The sequence below is a fragment of the Miscanthus floridulus genome, chromosome 10 (genome assembly GCF_019320115.1).
Source record: "Miscanthus floridulus cultivar M001 chromosome 10, ASM1932011v1, whole genome shotgun sequence".
Classification (NCBI taxonomy): domain Eukaryota; kingdom Viridiplantae; phylum Streptophyta; class Magnoliopsida; order Poales; family Poaceae; genus Miscanthus; species Miscanthus floridulus.
Window position 1 is genome coordinate 74308364 of NC_089589.1, and position 19156 is coordinate 74327519.

Below are 19156 nucleotides of genomic sequence, written 5' to 3' on the forward strand. Positions count from 1 at the left end.
AGACAACATAGCCTCCGCCTGAGCCGCTGGAGCCTCCGCCTTCGCTCCTAAGTCTCCGCCTATGGACTCCTCCGGACATCTTCAGGGTTGTGCTTGGGCTTCCGTCCTACTGACGGCCAGTGGCGGAGGCCTTCTGGTTTTCTTCCCAAAACGTGCGCGGCCTCCGCTTGAATTGTTGGGGTCCCCGCTCCATCGCAGGCTCCACGCGAAGGCTTCACTGAGCATCCCAACAAAACACTTACACAAATGTTCCAATGGTATTAGCTTATGTTTCCACTGGCCTCCGCTGCTCGTGTATTGGTGTTCCAACAGTTCCCCCCTTGAGGGTGCGGTCCGATGCGAGCGGGCCGTGAGCCTCAAGCGCGACACTGATACCGAGTGGCGGAGGCTTGCCCCTTTCCCTCCTGGGTCGCCCGCATCGGACCATTGGAGGGGCAACGTGTCGTCGTTTGACTCGTTGTGGTGGCCTGGCGCTCGATGCTCGTGAACAGTCGCGACCGTTGGTGTTTGGAATTCGAAGCGTCCCCCCATGGCCTATATAAAGGGCTAGTTGGTGGCGAGGCCCCCGGTGCCGCTCGAGCCATCGCTTTCTCTCCTGTAGCTTTCCAAGCTCCGCCTGTGCTGCTCTGCTGTCTTGTCTTGGTGCCTTAGAATTTTCCTTGCGCTGCTGCTCCTTTTGGTTCTGTGCTGCCTTTGGAAGTGGCTTCGCCTACTAGCTCTAATCTTCGCTGGCCTAGCTTTAGCGGTCCTTATTCCCACTTGCTTGGCGTGAGGACTGAGGGTTGGTCAAAGAGGTACGAAGAATGTATGTCTGTGTGTGTGGAGGCTCAAAATGATTTAGAGAATATTGAAGCCTCTGTCGGAGACCTGATTCCCGTTTCCTTGGTTAAGAAGGCGAAGGTTCAAATGGCCAGGTCTAGGGATTTTTTCCCTTCACTCATGACAGAAGAGGCGATAAAGGCTCTGGAGGATGAGGGCTGCTTCCCAGCAGGGAAGGGTTGTCCTCTGCACGGTGAGACTAGTGAGATATGTGCTCTCAGCTATTCCGGTGTATCTCCTGGTCGCTATCAATGTCCCAACGTGGTTTATCAAATTGATTAACAAATTCAAAAAAGGATTCCTTTGGAAGGGCAGGGAGCAGGCTAATGGAGGCTGCTGTTTGGTTCCTTGGGAGAAGGTGCAACGACCGATTGACCTTGGAGGCCTTGGCATACTTAATCTTGAGACCATGAGCTGGGCCCTGCAGATGCGATGGCAATGGCTCAAGAAAACTCGAGCTGATCGTCCTTGGGTTGATTTGGAACTGCCTTGTCATGCTAACACATGGGCATTATTCTCTATTGCAGTAACAACCCAAGTTGGAAATGGCAACAACACACTATTTTGGACAGATCGATGGCTCCATGGATGTTCCATTTCTGAGTTGGCACCTGCAGTGGTTGCTTGTGTTAGACCTCAAATGAAAACCAAAAGAATAGTGGCAGAGGCACTTGAAAATAATGTTTGGGTGAGTGATATTCAGGGAGGCATGTCCATGATCGGACTCTCAGAGTACTTGCACCTTTGGGATGGTCTTAGGGAGGTTGCGCTCTCCTAGGATGATGATCAACATATTTGGAGATTTGATGCCTCTGGAACATACTCTGCCAAGTCTACCTACCGAGCTTTCTTCTATGGTTCAGTGACATTTGAGCCTTGACGACGTTTATGGAAGTCATGGGCCCTTGGAAAATATAAATTTTTTATTTGGCTCGCCATCAGAAACCGATGTTGGACAGCAGATCGGCTTGCTCGCCGAGGATTGTCACATCCAAAGAGATGTCCATTATGTGACCAAGAGAGGAGACTATTGAACACCTGCTCACTAATCATGTGTTGTCATGTCAAATATGGTTCAGCATCCTTTCGCCTATGGAGATGGATGAAGCAGTACCACAACAGATGAACATAGCTTTGCTGATTGGTGGGCCAAGTGCATTCGTAGAGTCAAGAAGGAGTACAAAAAGGGGTTAATTCGCTAATCATTCTGACATCTTGGCTGATATGGAAGCATCGCAATTCCTCTGTCTTTGATGGAGCTACTCCATCCGTTAACGAGGTCTTGAGATAGTTTAGAGATGAGTACAAATTGTGGTGCTTGGCTGGAGCTAAGAAGCTCCAAGCACTTCGGTTAGATGGGGTTGGGACCTCCGGTTAGGTGCCTGGTTGTCGATCGTCAGTTGTCTCATAGGTGATAATGTTGTAAGTGTCCCAACCTTCTCATGTATGGTACCGGCATGAGTTGATAATGTACTCGAGCCTTTATTTTCTCTCTATAATACAATGATATGCAGCTCTCCTGCGTATTCGAAAAAAAGAAGTTTTTTCCACTATCAAGTGCTCATCGAGCGGGCATGCAGTCGGCTTTAATTCAGACATGGCCATGCAATCTTATATTGTTTTTACTCTTTTCCACTATCGAGTGCTCATCGAGTGGCCATGCGACCGGCTCCAATTTGGACATAACGGTTCACAGCCAGCTCAAATGTCTAGAATCTGGTTAGAGGACAAGACACATGGTTTTTTTGGCCAGTTTTTCACGGGTTCAATGTGCATAACGCGTGGTGAGCGAAAAAAATCTCCTTACTATAACACTAGAGATAGATACCTCTTTAACCACACAAAAAATCAGAAGAAAAAAGAAAACCACACCCACCACTCAAATAAAATTATGTTATACATTGATTGTCACGCCATAAGTACTTCTCCGCAACAAACACAAACAAAACTAATAGTGTTTGCGTCACAACAGTTATTATCTCTGCCATCTTCTTCACATAGAATGGTCTTAACTGTAGTTCAATCCCATAATGGCTATTCCTTGGTGACAACCAACCACAATCCTGCACATAGTTAATATACACTTCATTGCATGAACATTATGCAAGCCAAATATTCATGATAAATTGGACTATATGACGGTACTACAAGTTCCGAACAATCTTACAACCAATTAAAAGATGAACAACTAACAAGCATATTGTGTATGTAGACTATTATTGCTCTAGTCTTGGCATGTATCACACAAATGTTCTAGTATGGTGAGACGAATAGTGGTAATTTGGTTGTCTAAATAGGTACTAGCTGTTTTATTATCGATGTCGTTACAAATGCACCATATTCAAATTAACACTTTTCTATGAAGTTAGGATGAAAATATAAGAGGAATACTATATGTATGCAGGGTTAGCCTCAAAGCAAAATTTGGATGTATGGTGTTACACAAAATTAGGTTAACTAGGTGACTTCTAAGGCTATGTGTTAGCAACCGTTTTGCAATGGCATGTGGCAGTCTTAACCTCTTTTTAGAGCAACTTTTGGTGCAAATAGTTCATTCTTTTTGCATAGTTTCTAGCCAAAAACAAGTCAATTAATAATCAAATATTGTTTGTCTTTTCTCAGAGAAATAATAAGTCAGATGCTTTAACACAAAGAACACTATATGCATACAAAATGGAATTAAAATTCCTGGGAAGGTAGGTACTACTATAGAGTCTAGGACTTTAACTGGGCGCACATATGATTTCACACTAGAACCTTCACTAAATTTGTCGAATAAAAAAGAATACAAACATACAATTTTGCAAAAATTGACAAATTTTCTTGTTTAATTCAGTGGTTTTAACTGCATGAGTGTTGTGGGTCATAACATTATCATTTCATAGTTCCTTCGAAAATATGATTGAAAGTTTTAGTTCATAGATACTCTCTTTGAAAAAAATGATACATCAAAGCATATTTTATTAATGTTTGTAATCCTAGCCATTCATACCTTGTGAATATTTCTATCATAATGTTACAAACATATGTACTGATTTTAATGAGTTGTCAAGCAATACTACAATATGAAGTTGTTGAAGCATTGCACAAATGTAGAAAGCATTAAATTTATTTTTCATTTCAATTAGTGATATATAGTTTTATAAAAGAAACTAAAACAATCCATTACCTTCTTAAGTCTTTGATATATCCAAGAGCATGAACTACACCAAGGTTAATACCAACTATACTTTCGAGCCTGAAAGATGAAAAAGATAGCTGTTATGAAAACTACAAAAACGAATTTGCAACTTTGGGATTGTTAATACCAACTACACCAAGGTTAATACCAACTATATGCACCATATTAAGATCCATGGTTTGCGAAATTGTACATCTAGATAACACACAATATTCTAATTTCTATAAATATATCTGTCATAAGAAGTTAGTTTTTGCATGTTCTTTGGTCTGTCGCCTGTCATCACACAAGTGAAACTACTAAAGTTGTAAGAAAAAACTCCCAATCTTTCACTAACTACTTAGAGGTACATATTACAAACTAAACATCTAAGCAACATGTATAGAGCAGAAGTATTGCTGCAGGGTCTTTCTAGAACCATCCAATAAAATGACAGAAAAACAGGCATTTCAATGTACCTGTAGGTAGTGGAGTTCCATAAACGAACAGTCCCATCATGTGAACCTGTGATTACTACAGGAAGTTCTGGGTGATGGTAGACACAACTAATATGACGTACATGCCCTTTGAGCGTTTGAACAAGTCTTCCCGTCTCCATGTCCCATATCTAATTAGCAAAGAGGGTGTCAGTGAAGTACTGTGTATCGTTTATGCCAAACAGCATAGTGAGTGTATTCTTCAGTAAAGATGCTATACTTGTGCAGTCCCATCCCATGATCCGGCGATCAAATATTGCCTCATATCAATTGTGTAACTGTGAACACAAAGTAGGCCGTCCGGGTGATCAAACATTGTAATTTTGCTCTCAGGAGAAGAAATGTTCCAGATCTGCAGAGCATAGCAAAGAACAATCTGTTTTATGTCTCCAAGGATTGAATTTAGTAATATTTCTTTTGTGCATAGCACTAATTATGTAGGAAAACCTTTTTTGTAGATAAGATCAAAATTGAAGTCAAACCTTGATTGTGTGATCCAAAGATGCAGTTGCAAAACTGTTGGTGTCCATTGGGTTAAAATTTACGTGTTTTACTCTGTCGGAGTGTCCCTCAAACGTTCGAATACACTTCCAGTTCTTCTTCCGCCAGTTCCAGAGCTTTATCAGGTGATCGTCGGACGAAGAGAGCACAAGAGGATCAGTGGGATGCACATCCAAAGACGTGATATCACTATCATGAGCTTCGATGCTTGTAACTTCTTCCTTTGTATGGTAATTGTATACATAGATCATCCCATAGCCATCGCCAGCGACAATCCATTCCTCTCGCGCAATGAATTTAGCAGAGTAAACTGTATTTGCAACACGATAATATTATACATATGTTTGTTTGTGATAGAATGTTAAATGAACTAAAATGTTTTTCTTATTTCTTTGACTCCTTTATTTATTAATTTAATATGAGAAAGGCAGAATCCTGCGTGTTTCTTCTCTCTTTTTCTAAAAAGAAAAATAATAAATGGAAATAGTAATGCCAGAAAGGATACCTGGTCTCTGTGTGAAGTCAAAGGATTTAGCTATGGCCTGCACATAAATGAGCGTATTCACTGTAACCAATTGAAAACAGAATTTGTTACCATTGTACAGATGACCAGATGAGATGGAGCAGCAAGCTACCTGCACTTGGTAGTCCCAAATAGCAACCTTTCCTGCTTGATTGGTCGTCAGAATCCTGCATTGCACAAAGAAAACATTAAATGTGAAAAAAGACTTCATAAATCATTTCAAGAGCTATGTTGTAAGGCAGGAGCTAACCATGGTTCCGTCGGATGTGCGTCTAGAGACAACACATGTGAAAACTTCCTATTGGATACAACCTGATTCAACCGAAACACAGAGCAACATTAATTGGTTAGATGCAACATATATACATACATTACATTACATAAATAGTGGAAGTGTTTACCTTAACAGAGGTTGTCTCTTTTAGTGGGTTAGAAACAACACTTAACTTTAGCTCATACACCTTATCAGCTGCCATGTCTTTCGCTTGTTTAAAAAAATTGCTAAACTCGATGGCTTCTGAGTTTAGATTAGCATTCTGCAGCCCAACAATATCTTGTTCCAAGCAAATGGTGCTCTCTAGGGTGAGAAACTCGTCACTGATCAGCTGGGATCTCTTCTTCTGATCGCTAACTGTCACTATGAGTGTGTAGATGCACTTTGGCGGCACGATGCAACAGAGTGGCATCTTTGCTATGTACCTCTTGGGGCACTTTGTCAGAAGCCTAACAGCAACGTGGTCATCTGTCGTGTTAGTCAGCTTTAGTGAACAAGAGGTCAGCTGATTGGCCTTAAATGGTAGCTGAAGCTTCCCGGGGTAAACGCCGAGCAGCTTACTGGAAACAGAGTTCATCTACAAGAAGAGAGAAAAAAAAAAGATCGGTAAGGATACAGGCATCACAATGCACCCACGAAAAAGATGTGCTGACACGCGTCTGCATGCAGGTACCTCTTCATCCGTCTGTCCGTTGCCCTGCATCTGCTCTGCCACATTACCAGTATCCGTGACAGAATGTATCTACAAGAAGAGAGAGAGAGAGAGAGAGAGAGAGAGAGAGAGATTGGTAAGGATACAAGCATGACAAACATATACAGTATGATGCACCCACACGAAAAAGATGCGTTGACACGTCTGCATGCAGCTACCTCTTCATCCCTTGGCCCAATGCCCTGTGTCTGCTTCGCCCCATTACCAGTGTCCATGACACTGACAACAAAATCGTTTTCTTCATTTTTGATCTCCGCCCGGTCATGCTCTGGTCGTTTTCTTTTTCTTGAGCCGACCAAATCATTTTCTACTTTACTGCTGCTTCCAGTGTTAGCAACAACTGGATCATTTCCGTCCATTTCTATCATTGCCAATCCCTTTCTGTGTGCAATTACTACCCTGTAACTGATTAAGAAGTTGCTGATGAGAAGTTTTATATGGGATCAAAGAGCACAATCTAAATAAAGAGGCATGATTAACAAAAGCCTAGTGCATTTTTCCTTTGAAATAGAGGACGTTATTGCCTAGTCAGAAAATTGTAGCTATGTTGTTAAAACAAAAAGTGCATAATTTGTGTGACTGATTCTGTACAAACACTTGGCTTATACCGATACACAACAAACCTATAAACTGCCTGTCGAACATGACCTCTTAGTTAATACTCCCTCTCTATTCAAAAATAATGTTGCCATTACATTACATTCATATATTTGTGAATATGTTGATTTGAGTTTTGAAAGAAGATATAGGTAAATTTGTCTTATAAAGTACTAGTAGTGTACTACATGTTATGTAAAGTCATGCATATATACTTTACACTAGTAAATAGTGGGCACAATGTTGCCTGATATAACCAACCATTGCAATATTGAAAATCACAATCTTGCAATTTTTGAGAGTGCATGTTCAAATACAAAGGTAAGGGATTTATCACTTGATGATGCACAATTGGCAATGCAAGGAGATAGAGCAATTACAACAGGGCCCCTACTTTGTTTTCAAGGGCTAAGGCAACCAAATTGGACTCCAACAAACTTCTACCAAGGTCATACTTTCAGGAGACCACCAAATCACCCATCGCCAACTCCCTTCCCCGGTCGTGGGTCTCTAGGGGTCTCCTTATTTTTAATTTGACATTTTCTTCTCCTCATGCTTCCCAATGTTGAAAATTATAATATTGATTGTTGGGGGTATTGCTCTTACAAAGGTAAGGGATTTTCTCACTCTAGAATGCATAATTATTGCCAATGTAGGGAGTTACCTTTTGTAACATACACTAGGTTTTCGGCATGTATTTCCTCCATTCTGTAATATAAATGATTTGTAGCTGTCCTAAGCTAATAAATCATCCTAAGTTTGACCAAGTTTGTAAATAAAATTATTAACATCTACCGCATCAATGGGCTAAATTATGAAAATATTTTTTTCATGATGTATATAATGAAGCTCAATTGATATCATAAATACTTTTTTCTATGAAGTTGGTCAAAAATAGAATTGTTTGACTTTTGACAACTAGAAATCCATTACATTTTTAGGAAGGAGGGAGTATTTACTTAAGGGTTACCACTTGGGTCTCAAGGGTGTTTTAGGATAGTCCGGGTTGATGGAGATCAAATCATAAAGATTAATATGAAAGCAAATAGGTATAAAAATGTCTAACCATGAATCTAATGGTTATTTGGTAATATAAATATTATTATTTTTATGAATTTAAGATATTTTGGTTTAGGGAAAAACTATAACATTAATTTCTTTTGGGACGGAAATAGTAATTTATTTTAGCTTCCATAACTTGACGGTCTGTGTGTAGCAATGCTCATGACAACCGAACCACACAGACCAGCTGGGATTGTTTTCTTGCATACCTTCTCGAGCTATCCATACATACTTTTACATCTGCAACAAGCCCGAGGATCTAAACGGGGCCACGGGGCCTAACGTTAATTTCTTTTGAGACGGAAATAGTAACTTAATTTCAGCTTTCCATAACTTGATGGTCTGCGTGTAGCAATGCTCATGACAACCGAACCACACAGATCAGCTGGGATTGTTTTCTTACATACCTTCTTGAGCTATCCGTACATACTTTTACATCTGTAACATCTCCTAGGCCAAAGTTAAACGTCCTCTCAGGCCTGGCAGAGTACAAGGCATATACGGTATTTGTTATCAGTGGACAAACATTGAAACACGTGTTGTGCACAGTAGTAAAAAGATTGAAACTGTCCAAGTGGAAATCAATGAAACTAAGCTTCAAACTCAAATAGTATTAAGCGAAAGTGAACAGATGATGATTGTAAATTAGCAGAAACGACATGATAGTAAAGAAACAGCATATATTTCTGTTCGTTGATTCGTTTATACCATTCCTTAGAAGACTGTAACAATGATCAAGTTGTATGCACAGGAAGATGGGATCATGGGAAAAAGCTGGAACTCTGTTTTTATTATTATCTAAAAAATCTGATAAGGCACGGCACAATGTTTTGATGTTCGACTGAATAATTGTGTTACGTACGGGACATGCCACAATCACTATACGTCTATACTACTCCAACAGGATGATCAATAAAGAAGACACAGTTATACATATGTAGAATGTAGTATATTCTATTCTAACGACCGCTGACATGCCCAGATGCCCTGCAGGTCGTCATGTATATATAAGCTGCACCGATGCATGTCCCCTACAAGCAGTAGTCATGTGCTTTTACCTGAGGGTATTTGGGTTCCATAGACAAACAGTTCCATCATCTGAACCAGTAACTAGTACTGCATGCTCGGGATCGGAACAGATTGCGTCCACTGAACCAAAATGTGCGTCTTTGACTGTTTCAACAAGATTCTGTGTGTGCATGCTCCAAATCTGAGTCAACAGAAGAAATGGACTATAATTAATAATGCTTCGTATATGTATGTTCAACATCGTACTTACTGAAAAGATGCCACACCTTGACAGTCCCATATAGGTCACCAGTCATCAAGTACTGCTGGTCACCATTAGCAAAGTAACCGAAGTGACATATATCTGGATCTTCATATTCTGACAATATGAATTTAGAAGAACGCGACCACCGAAGACTGCAAATCTGAAGAAGGATGGTAAATAGACCGTCAGAAGGCTATATTACCAGATTGACTAAAGTTTTGGATAAAATAGTGGTACAAGACTGAAACCTTTATTATTCCGCCATCGCCACGAACTGCAAAAGTATCTGTTTCCTTTATGTTTAAAAAGGTGACTCCATAGACATTGCGAAAGTCAACAAACTTAAATATTCGAGTGCATTCCCAGCCCTTTTCCCAGTCCCACAACTTAACGTTTCCCTCGTCGAAAGAAGCTGACAGCACATATGGCTCGGTTGGATGAACTGCCAAGTCCGTTATTTCATCTACGTGAGCTTGAAAATACGTGAGTTGCTGCATTGCCCTGTAGCGATACACATGAATGTAACCAGCCACATCTCCGGCCACAAACCATTGCTTGCGTGCAATAAGTTTGGCCACCGTCACATCTGGAATTGCAGTGATTAATTAATTTATTAGCGAGTGCGCCGGAAAAGAAACAGGTGGAAGTAGAGTAGAAGTAAAAAAAGACTAGAAATCACCATCTCTCAGCGGAACCATATAAGGCAGGTCCAACTTTGCCTGCGCATAGATAGAAAAGCCGTTCGTTTTATTACTCCAAGTAGCGACTAGTATTTTTTTCTCGAACACATAAGAGAAGTACGTATCATTATATTTAGAAGAAAAATAAAGAGTGAAAATCAAAACAACCCCTTAGAAAGGCATGACCACTACAACAGAAAAAAAAACACAAAAAAAAAACAAGGACCACCAAATCAATCATGGCCATAAGCTACGAAGCCCTTTGAAAGTGCATGTGCCCCCTATGTGGGTTTTGGCGTATTGATGACATCCAAATTAGGGACTAATGTGATCTTAATGAGATATGTCGCAGCTAGTAGTCCCATGAAAGATTCAAAGAGTTGATAAAGATGAAATGGTATCGCTCGATTCTTGAAGTTGTAAAGGCAGATGAATTCAAAGCGCTCTCCAAGGGTTTTATATTATGTTTCTGAGTTCAGGATCCGCCACACTATAAAGAGGGATACAAACTTAGTTGGTCTGAGGAAGATAGAGTGCTCAAGCATAAAAATAAAATCAAAAGAGAGAAACTCTAGCACTCCACGAGCACGTAGAATATTTTTCGGTGACTGTTGGTGTCGGAAGTCCCGACGTAAGCCGGAACTCCCGACCGTCGGAAGTCACGACTCACGTCGGAAGTCCTGACACCCAGTCACTTAGCCTGCGCGGTGACCGTGGCCGTCGGAAGTCCCGATGTGAGTCGAAACTCTCGACAGTCGGAAGTCCTGACACCCAGTCACTTAGCCTGCGCGGTAACCGTGGCCGTCGGAAGTCCCGATGTGAGTCGAAACTCTCGACAGTCGGAAGTCCCGACCCTAGTCAGGAGTCCCGACACCTGGGGTTTTGTTGGCCAGCTGACTACGCCCGTCGAAAGTCCCGACAGTCGGAAGTCACGACGTTTGTCGGGAGTTCCAACATTGACTTGCTCGTGCGGACTTTGACCCTGCGTGAACAGTGTTTTATATTAAGGTCGGAAGTCCCAAGATCTGCGTCGAAACTTCCGACGTAGATCTGAACGGTTAGATTTCTACTGTGAGTATAAATAGCCCTCTCCTCACTTCTAACCGCAATCGACTGATTCATAGCTCACCCTTTGTCCAAAATAGCTCCCAAGCATTCAAGGCACCCCTCTCTTCTCCCCTTTGCTCCAATCTTTGATTCCCCTAGGGTTTTGAGTGAAAGGAGAGTGGATTAAGTGAGAGAATCACTTTGGCAAGCTTCAGCACTTGATTTCTTCGTCAAGCCGGTTGGATTTGCGTCTATTAGTCTTGGGGCTTTGCCCCTAGCCGGCTAGGCATTGCCCAAGAGCTTCCATCTTGTGGAAGAACCTTAGGAAGTTTGTATTACCCTTGATTCTTAGTGGAAAGCTCAAATGACCTTTGTGGTTGCTTTGAGAGAGGCAAGGAGGTGAAAGAGACTCCGACCTTTGTGGTCACCTCAACAACGAGGACGTAGGAGCTCCTTTGTGGGGTTGCCGAACCTCGGAATAAATCCTTGTGTCCTGTGTGCTTGTTGTTGTGTTTGCTCAAGATTACATGTATTTGTTTGTCTCTCTCTCTCTCTCTCTCCCGAACTTCATTTTAGGGTTTGGTCTCGATCTACGCTTTGGAGGCATTTTGGCGTCAAGGGAGTCACCCAACATCTTCACCAAACCACTAGGAAGTGGGGTTGTAAGATTATTTATCCACAAAGTTAAATTTGGCACTGCTTTTGTAGTTCATGTAGGTGTCGGGACTTCTGACAGTTTGTGCTGGAACTTCTGACGACGTTGGGAGTTCCGACCCAAACTGTCGGGACTTTCGACATTGACTGACAAATTTGAACTTAGCATTTGCAGTTAATTTTTAGATATGCCTATTCACCCCCCCTAGGCATTATTAGATCCTTTCAATTGGTATCAGTGCAAGGTCTTCTTTTAGCGCTTCATCGCGTGAGAAGAAACTATGTCGAAGTCTGACAAGATGCAAGCCAATGCCACCGAGATGGCCAAGAAAATAGCTAAAGAGTCGATGGCTGCTCAAGTCAAGTTCTTCCAAGATGAAATGAAGAATATGCAAGATGAGATGAGCAAGATGAAGAAAGAATTGAGCAAGAAAGTTGATGATGCAATAAGTGGTAAGAATGATACAACAAGTGTCAAGAATGAAGCAAACAAAGATGCTACTAGTGATATTGGAGCCGGTGAGCATGCTCATGGAAAGGGAATATATTCAAACATGAACTTCGACTATAGACAACTCATCAAAGGTTCACCTCTACATACTCCTTCCATCAACATTGGCAAGCCACCTCACTTTGATGGAACAAGATACACCGATTGGTCTTACAAGATGAAGATGCATCTCATTGCCGCAAGACTTTGGGAAGTTGTGGATGTTGGTGTGATGATTCCTACCGATGAAGATAGAGAGATAACTCCGGAAGAAGTGCACAATCTCCATCAAAATGCACAAGCCGTAGCATTGCTTGTGTCAAGCCTAGCTCCGGATGAGTTTAGAAAGGTGAATGGAATGGAGAGTGCAAAGCAAATTTGGGATACTTTGAAAGTGTCATTTGAAGGAGATAGGAGTGTGAGAAAAGGCAACATTGAGTTACTTCATGGTGAATTGGAAAGATTTGTGTTCTTGCAAAATGAAACAACACAATCCATGTTTGATTGGCTTATGGCATTGGTCAACTGCATAAGAGCTCTTGGAAGCACCGAATAGGATGACAACAAGGTTGCTAGAAAGATGTTGAGAACCTATAGAGCCAAGAATAACATGCTAGCGTCCATGATCATGGAAAGGCTCGGTTATGATGAGATGACACTCCAAGAAGTTCTTTCAAAACTCAAGCATCATGAGTGTCTAGATGAAGATGCAATCAATGATCATAATCAAAATCCTAATGCAATGGGATACAACATGAACGCATCCCTTAAAGCAACTCAACAACATGAAGGTCAAGGTTCAAGTCAAGAGAAGAAGAAAGCGAAGGATGATTCCTCGAGTGGAGATGAAGATTCCAATGTGGAGGTTGCATTTGTGATTAGAAATCTTAGAAAGTTTATGAAGAAGAAGAGCAACCGCAAGACATATGGTGATGGAAAGAGAAGGTACAAGAAGAGGTTTTGCTTTGGATGTGGTCAAACCGGTCACTTCATAGCTGATTGTCCTAATGAGAAGAAGCACAAGCACGACAAGTATGAAGACAAGAAGAACAAAGGCAAGAAGCGAGGTGAAGCTCATCTTGGTGAAGAGTGGGAGTCAAATGATAGTGACTCAAGTGATGATGAGAAGAAGAAGAAGGGAGCCGCAAACATCGCCATCCACCACTCTTCCTCACCGACCATGATCTTTCTCGACTCGACTTCACCACCAAAACTCTTCCCCAACCTATCTTCATCACCGAAGCTCTTCTCCAACCTCATCGACAACGACTACTACACTCCAACTTGCCTCATGGCTAAGGGGGAGAAGGTACATGTTACATCCGATCCCTCTAGTGATGAGTATGATAGTTGTGATGAGAACATAGAAGAAATTAAAGCAACCATGATAAAGAAATTTGGTAAAAAGGCCTTCACTAAAATAAAAACGCTAATGAAGAAATTAGAGAAGAGAGATAGATGCTTAGAGATGCAAGGAGATATAATCACTCAAGAGAGAGAAAAACCTTGCACTCGAAGCATCTATCGCCGAGGAAAGATGAAGGTTGAGAAGTTAACCGTAGAATTGTCTTTAGCCAATGACTCAATTGGGAAATTGACTAAGGAACATTCCTCGGTTAATGATCAAGTATCTGTCCTCAAGAATGAGAAGAGTATAGCTCAAGAAAGCCTCACAAGCTTGAAAGAAAAATACCAAAATCTTGAGCTAAACTATAGTATTCTTTGGGCTTGCACTTCAACTTCTCCTAAGGCAACCGAAGACTCTAATGTCTCCACTAGTAATGGTTGTAAAAGATGCTACAAAATTGATGTGAATGCATATGCAACTAACCTTATTGAGTTAGAGAAGAAAAACAAGGAGATTCATAGGTTGAAGATGATCTTGAAGAATGGGTGCAAGTGTCAAGAGCAATCCAATAAGACTATATACAAGCCATCAAGGCACCCATCAATCAAGGAAGGCATTGGCTACAATAGGTATGATGGAAAGGCAAATGGAAGGAACATGATCAATGGCGTGCCTTGTGTGAAGTTCAACAAGGGCGTTGCTCTTGATGAGCTTATATGCAAGGCCAACAACAAGGTCTACATTCCCAAGATCAAACCTACAAGTGACAAGACAATCAAGACGAAGCAATCCGAGGCCCCCAAGCCACAAGACCACTTCCACGGTGCTATGCTAGTGACTATATGTGTTGTTGGGGCAAGGATGGCAAGATTATGGTCAAGTATGTTGGTGCCCAAAAGAGAAAGGAAATTATGAGGAGTGTTTGGGTGCCCAAGTTTTATGTGACTAACCCCCTAGGACCCAAATCCTTTTGGGTACCTAAAACAAAAGCTTGATTTGTCTTTGTAGGAATATTCCTCCGGTGGAACAAGTTGGGTGTTGGTTAGTGGATGCACCAATCATATGATCGGAGAGAAGGACATGTTCACGTCATTCCAACCAAGTCATGATCAAAGTGGGAATATTGTGTTTGGTGACAATGGAAAAGGAGAAGTTCTCAGTTTGGGTAAAATTGCTATATCAAATGATAATTCCATTTCAAATGTTTTACTTGTGAATTTGTTAAGATACAATTTGTTATCAGTCTCACAACTTTGTGAGATGGGTTACAATTGTCTCTTTACGGATAAGGGTGTGAAAGTCTATAGAAGGGAGGATTCCTCTATTGCATTTACAGGTCATTTAAAAGGGAAACTCTATCTAGTTGATTTCACATCAAATAGAGTAAATTCTGAGACTTGTTTGATGGCAAAATCTAGCATGGGTTAGTTATGGCCCATGTTGGGATGACTAACTTGGCCAAACTTCAAAAAGGCGAACACATCCTTGGACTAACAAATGTTTCTTTTGAGAAAGATAGGATTTGTAGCACATGCCAAGCGGGAAGACAAGTTGGAGTTAAACATCCCGTCAAGAATGTTGTGACAACCGAAAGGCCATTGGAGTTGCTTCACATGGACATATTTGGACCTATCGCTTATATAAGCATTGGTGGTAACAAATATGGTTTCATAATTGTTGATGATTATTCTCGTTTCACTTGGGTATTCTTTTTGCGTGAAAATAGTGAAGTCCAAGGTATCTTCAAGAAGTTTGCAAGAAGAACCCAAAATGAGTTTGATGTCAAGATCAAGAGAGTTAGAAGTGACAATGGGATAGAGTTCAAGAACACCAATATTGAAGAGTTTCTTGATGAAGAAGGAATCAAGCATGAGTTTTTGGTTCCATACACTCCACAACAAAATGGTGTTGTAGAGAGGAAGAATCGAACGCTCATAGAAGCCGCAAGAGCAATGTTGGATGAGTACAAGACTCCAACCAACTATTGGGCAGAAGCGGTCAACACGGCATGCCATGCCATCAACCGCTTATATCTTCACAAGAAAAGAGAAAAGACCGCCTATGAACTTCTAACCGGTAAAAAGCCTAAGGTGCACTACTTTAGAGTTTTTGGATCCAAGTGTTTCATACTTAATAAGAAATCTAAAACCTTGAAGTTTGCACCAAAGGTTGATGAAGGCTTCATGCTTGGTTATGGTACTAACGAACATGGTATTGTGTTTTCAATAAAACCACCGGTTTGATTAAAATCACAGTAGACGTGACTTTTGATGAAACCGACGGCTCTCAAAAGGAGCAAGTCAATGTTGAGATTGTAGGTAATGAAGAAGCTTGCCATTGGTGAAGTAAAGCCTGTCAAAGACGAAGATGAAGACCATGTTGTGCATGTTGATCTTGATCCAACCATTCATCATGTTTCATCCAATGAACATGGTGAAGCTTCCACAACAAGAAATGATAAAGATGGGAGATCAAATGAAGCACAAGGTCATTCTCATGAAGATGGTGTCAACAATGAGCAAGCTCAACCTCAACTCAACAATGAAGAAAGAAGTGAAGTAAACCCTCCACAAGCTCGTGGTTGTGATACTCAAATCAATCATGACCATGATGATGACGATGATGTCCCCATCCAAAGATCAACTCAAGTGCCTCATCCTAGAGTGCATCAATCCATTCAACGAGATCATCCCATTGATAACATATTGGGGAGCATTCGATGAGGGGTAACTACACGTTCTTGTTTAGCAAGTTTTTGTGAATATTACTCGTTTGTTTCTCCTTTGGAACCTCATAGGGTGGAAGAGGCACTCGATGATCCATATTGGATGATAGCCATGCAAGAGGAGTTGAACAACTTCACTCGAAATGAAGTCTGGTCCTTGGTGGAAAGGCCCAAGCAAAATATGATTGGAACCAAGTGGCTCTTCCGCAACAAGCAAGATGAGCATGGCGTGGTAACAAGGAACAAGGCAAGGTTGGTGGCTCAAGGATTCACTCAAATTGAAGGCTTGGATTTTGGGGAGACCTATGAACCAGTGGCTATGCTAGAATCAATTTGTATTCTACTTGCCTATGCCGCTCATCATGAATTCAAGCTATATCAAATGGATGTGAAGAGTGCATTTCTCAATGGCCCCCTATCCGAGTTGGTGTATGTAGAGCAACCACCGGGCTTTGAAGACCCCAAGTATCCCAACCATATCTACAAGCTCGACAAGGTGCTCTATGGGCTCAAACAAGCCCCTAGAGCTTGGTATGATTGCTTGAAGGATTTCCTACTCAAACAAGGGTTTGAGATAGGAAAGGCCGATGCTACTTTGTTTACTCGCAAAGTCAATAATGATATCTTTGTTTGCCAAATATATGTCGATGACATAATATTTGGTAGTACTAATGTGACTTTTTGTGAAGAATTTAGTAGGATTATGACAAATAGGTTTGAGATGTCCATGATGGGAGAGCTGAAGTTCTTCCTTGGATTTCAAATCAAGCAACTCAAGGATGGCACGTTCATAAGTCAAACCAAGTACACCAACGACATGTTGAAAAATTTTGACATGAACAAGGTCTAGCCCATCAAGACACCCATGCTTGCCAATGGACATCTTGACCTTGATGAAGGAGGAAAGGACATCGATCAAAAGGTATATCGCTCCATGATTGGATCCCTTCTTTACCTTTGTGCATCTAGGCCTGATATTATGCTTAGCATGTGCATATGTGCAAGATTTCAAGCTAATCCAAAAGAATGTCATTTGATGGTTGTTAAGAGAATTTTTTGGTATTCAGTGTACACTCCTAATCTTGGCTTGTGGTATGCTAAGGGCTCCACTTTTGAGTTACTTAGCTATTCCCATTTGGATTATGCCGGTTGCAAAGTAAACCGAAAGAGTACTATCGGGACTTGCCAATTTATTGGCTGATCTTTGGTGTCTTGGAGCTCTAAGAAGCAAAACTCCGTTGCTTTGTCCACCACCGAGGCCGAGTTTGTGGCGGTCGGTGCATGTTGTGCCCAACTACTTTGGATGAAGCAAACTCTCAAGGACTTCGGATGTGAGTTAACCAAAATTCCACTATTGTGTGACAACGAGAGTGCCATTAAGTTGGCAAACAACCTTGTAAACCACTCTCGAACAAAGCACATAGACATCCGGCATCACTTTTTGAGACCCCACGAAGCCAAAGGAGATATTGACATTCACCATGTGAGCACCGAAAAGCAACTAGCCGATATCTTCACAAAGCCCTTAGATGAGTCAAGATTTTGTGCTTTGAGGAGTGAACTAAATATCATTGATTCTCGTAACGTGGCCTGATGTCTTGCACACACTTTGTTTGATCTAGTTAGGAGGAAATAATTAAGAAAATATTGTGTCACACTTTCAAAATCTATTTTATAATTTTCATGGGTGACTATTGCTTTGTGTTGGTTGAATGAAATCTAGTCACTTGTGAAAATGTTAGTGTCCATCATATTTTTGCCCCACATGGTGTAGTGAATTCAAGCTCGGGAGTTTTTTAGTTTCCCTGCGTCGGAAGTCCCGACTTAGGTTAGAATTCCAATGGCCGGAAGTCACGGCTCGCGCTGGGACTCCCGACTGTCGGAAGTCCCAGCCCAACGCCGGGAGTCCCGACACAGATCTAGGTCATCCATTTTGACCACGCCGCAAATCTCTTTTTCACCCAGCCCAGCCGGTTTTATCGCAGTTATTTCTCCCTCCCTCCCTCCCTGCATTCCCGTCACCTCACAGCCGCCTCCTCATGCCGCTGTGTTGCGCCCTGCCCGAGGCTCCGGCCTGCTCCTTGGCCGCTGGGAGCTCCGACCCCCATCCCTTCCGGTTGCGTTGCCAGGGGTCCTGTCGGCACTCTCGGCCTCTCCGCCCCCACTCCACCGCCCGTGCTTGGCTCTCCTTCCTCGGCTCAGTGGTGGGGATTCCATTCATGGAGGAGCTAGTGCTCGTCGATTTGTTTGTGGCCTACGGATTTCATTTTTCCTTCGTCTCCTTCCCTTGTTCAAGGTACTATGCGCCCTTACCCTATTGTTAATGTACCTTATGATTTGCCTCTATTCTTTTTCCCTCTCTACTCCTCTATCCTCCTTGTGTGAATGTGTGTAGAGATTTGAAGCCCCATGAATGGGCTAGTCACCATGTGTGTCAGAAGTCCCGGCGACCGCCGGAGGTCCCGATGTCGGAACTACCGACGGCGGCCGGAACTCCTGGCTGTCGGAACTCCCGATTTCAGTCGGGACTCCGACCCAATGGTCACCACTCCATTCATGTTTCTTCACTTCTCGATCTTCATCCGCTTATCGTTGTCTTGTTTCTTAGTTTCGCTTCGTGTTTCTTGCAACCATGGACGGTGGCACACGTCCTTGCGTCGCAAGGGAGAAGAGGTCCAAGAAGAATCAAGACAGTGTCCGCTGTCCCCAGGACGTCTGGCCACACCAAAGCCGGCATGTCCCCATGCTGGTGCTGGTGGTTCCCGTGCTGCCCGTCCCGTGACGATCAAGGATC

At 42.0% G+C, this 19156-nt stretch overlaps 1 protein-coding gene across 4 annotated transcripts; it reads right to left on the reverse strand.

Annotated features, from left to right (window-relative positions):
* Positions 1-2450: 2450 nt before the first annotated feature.
* LOC136486759 (uncharacterized) lies at positions 2451-10230 on the reverse strand. 4 transcript variants are annotated; one of them, XM_066483743.1, is made up of 16 exons: positions 10098-10230; positions 9667-10004; positions 9441-9578; positions 9204-9355; positions 8553-8624; positions 6645-6885; positions 6448-6516; positions 5902-6351; positions 5751-5812; positions 5613-5667; positions 5483-5519; positions 4959-5287; positions 4697-4828; positions 4459-4607; positions 3989-4057; positions 2451-2882 (listed from the first exon to the last, which is right to left on the reverse strand). In XM_066483743.1, the coding sequence occupies exons 1-16, from the start codon at positions 10114-10116 to the stop codon at positions 2828-2830; spliced, it is 2367 nt and encodes a 788-aa protein (XP_066339840.1). In that variant the 5' UTR covers positions 10117-10230; the 3' UTR covers positions 2451-2827. The 4 variants fall into 4 exon arrangements, with proteins under 4 accessions (XP_066339840.1, XP_066339841.1, XP_066339839.1 ...); XM_066483742.1 differs by having other exon boundaries at positions 2452-2882; positions 6645-6891; XM_066483744.1 differs by lacking the exon at positions 8553-8624 and having other exon boundaries at positions 6645-6891.
* Between the last annotated feature and the right edge of the window lie 8926 nt (positions 10231-19156).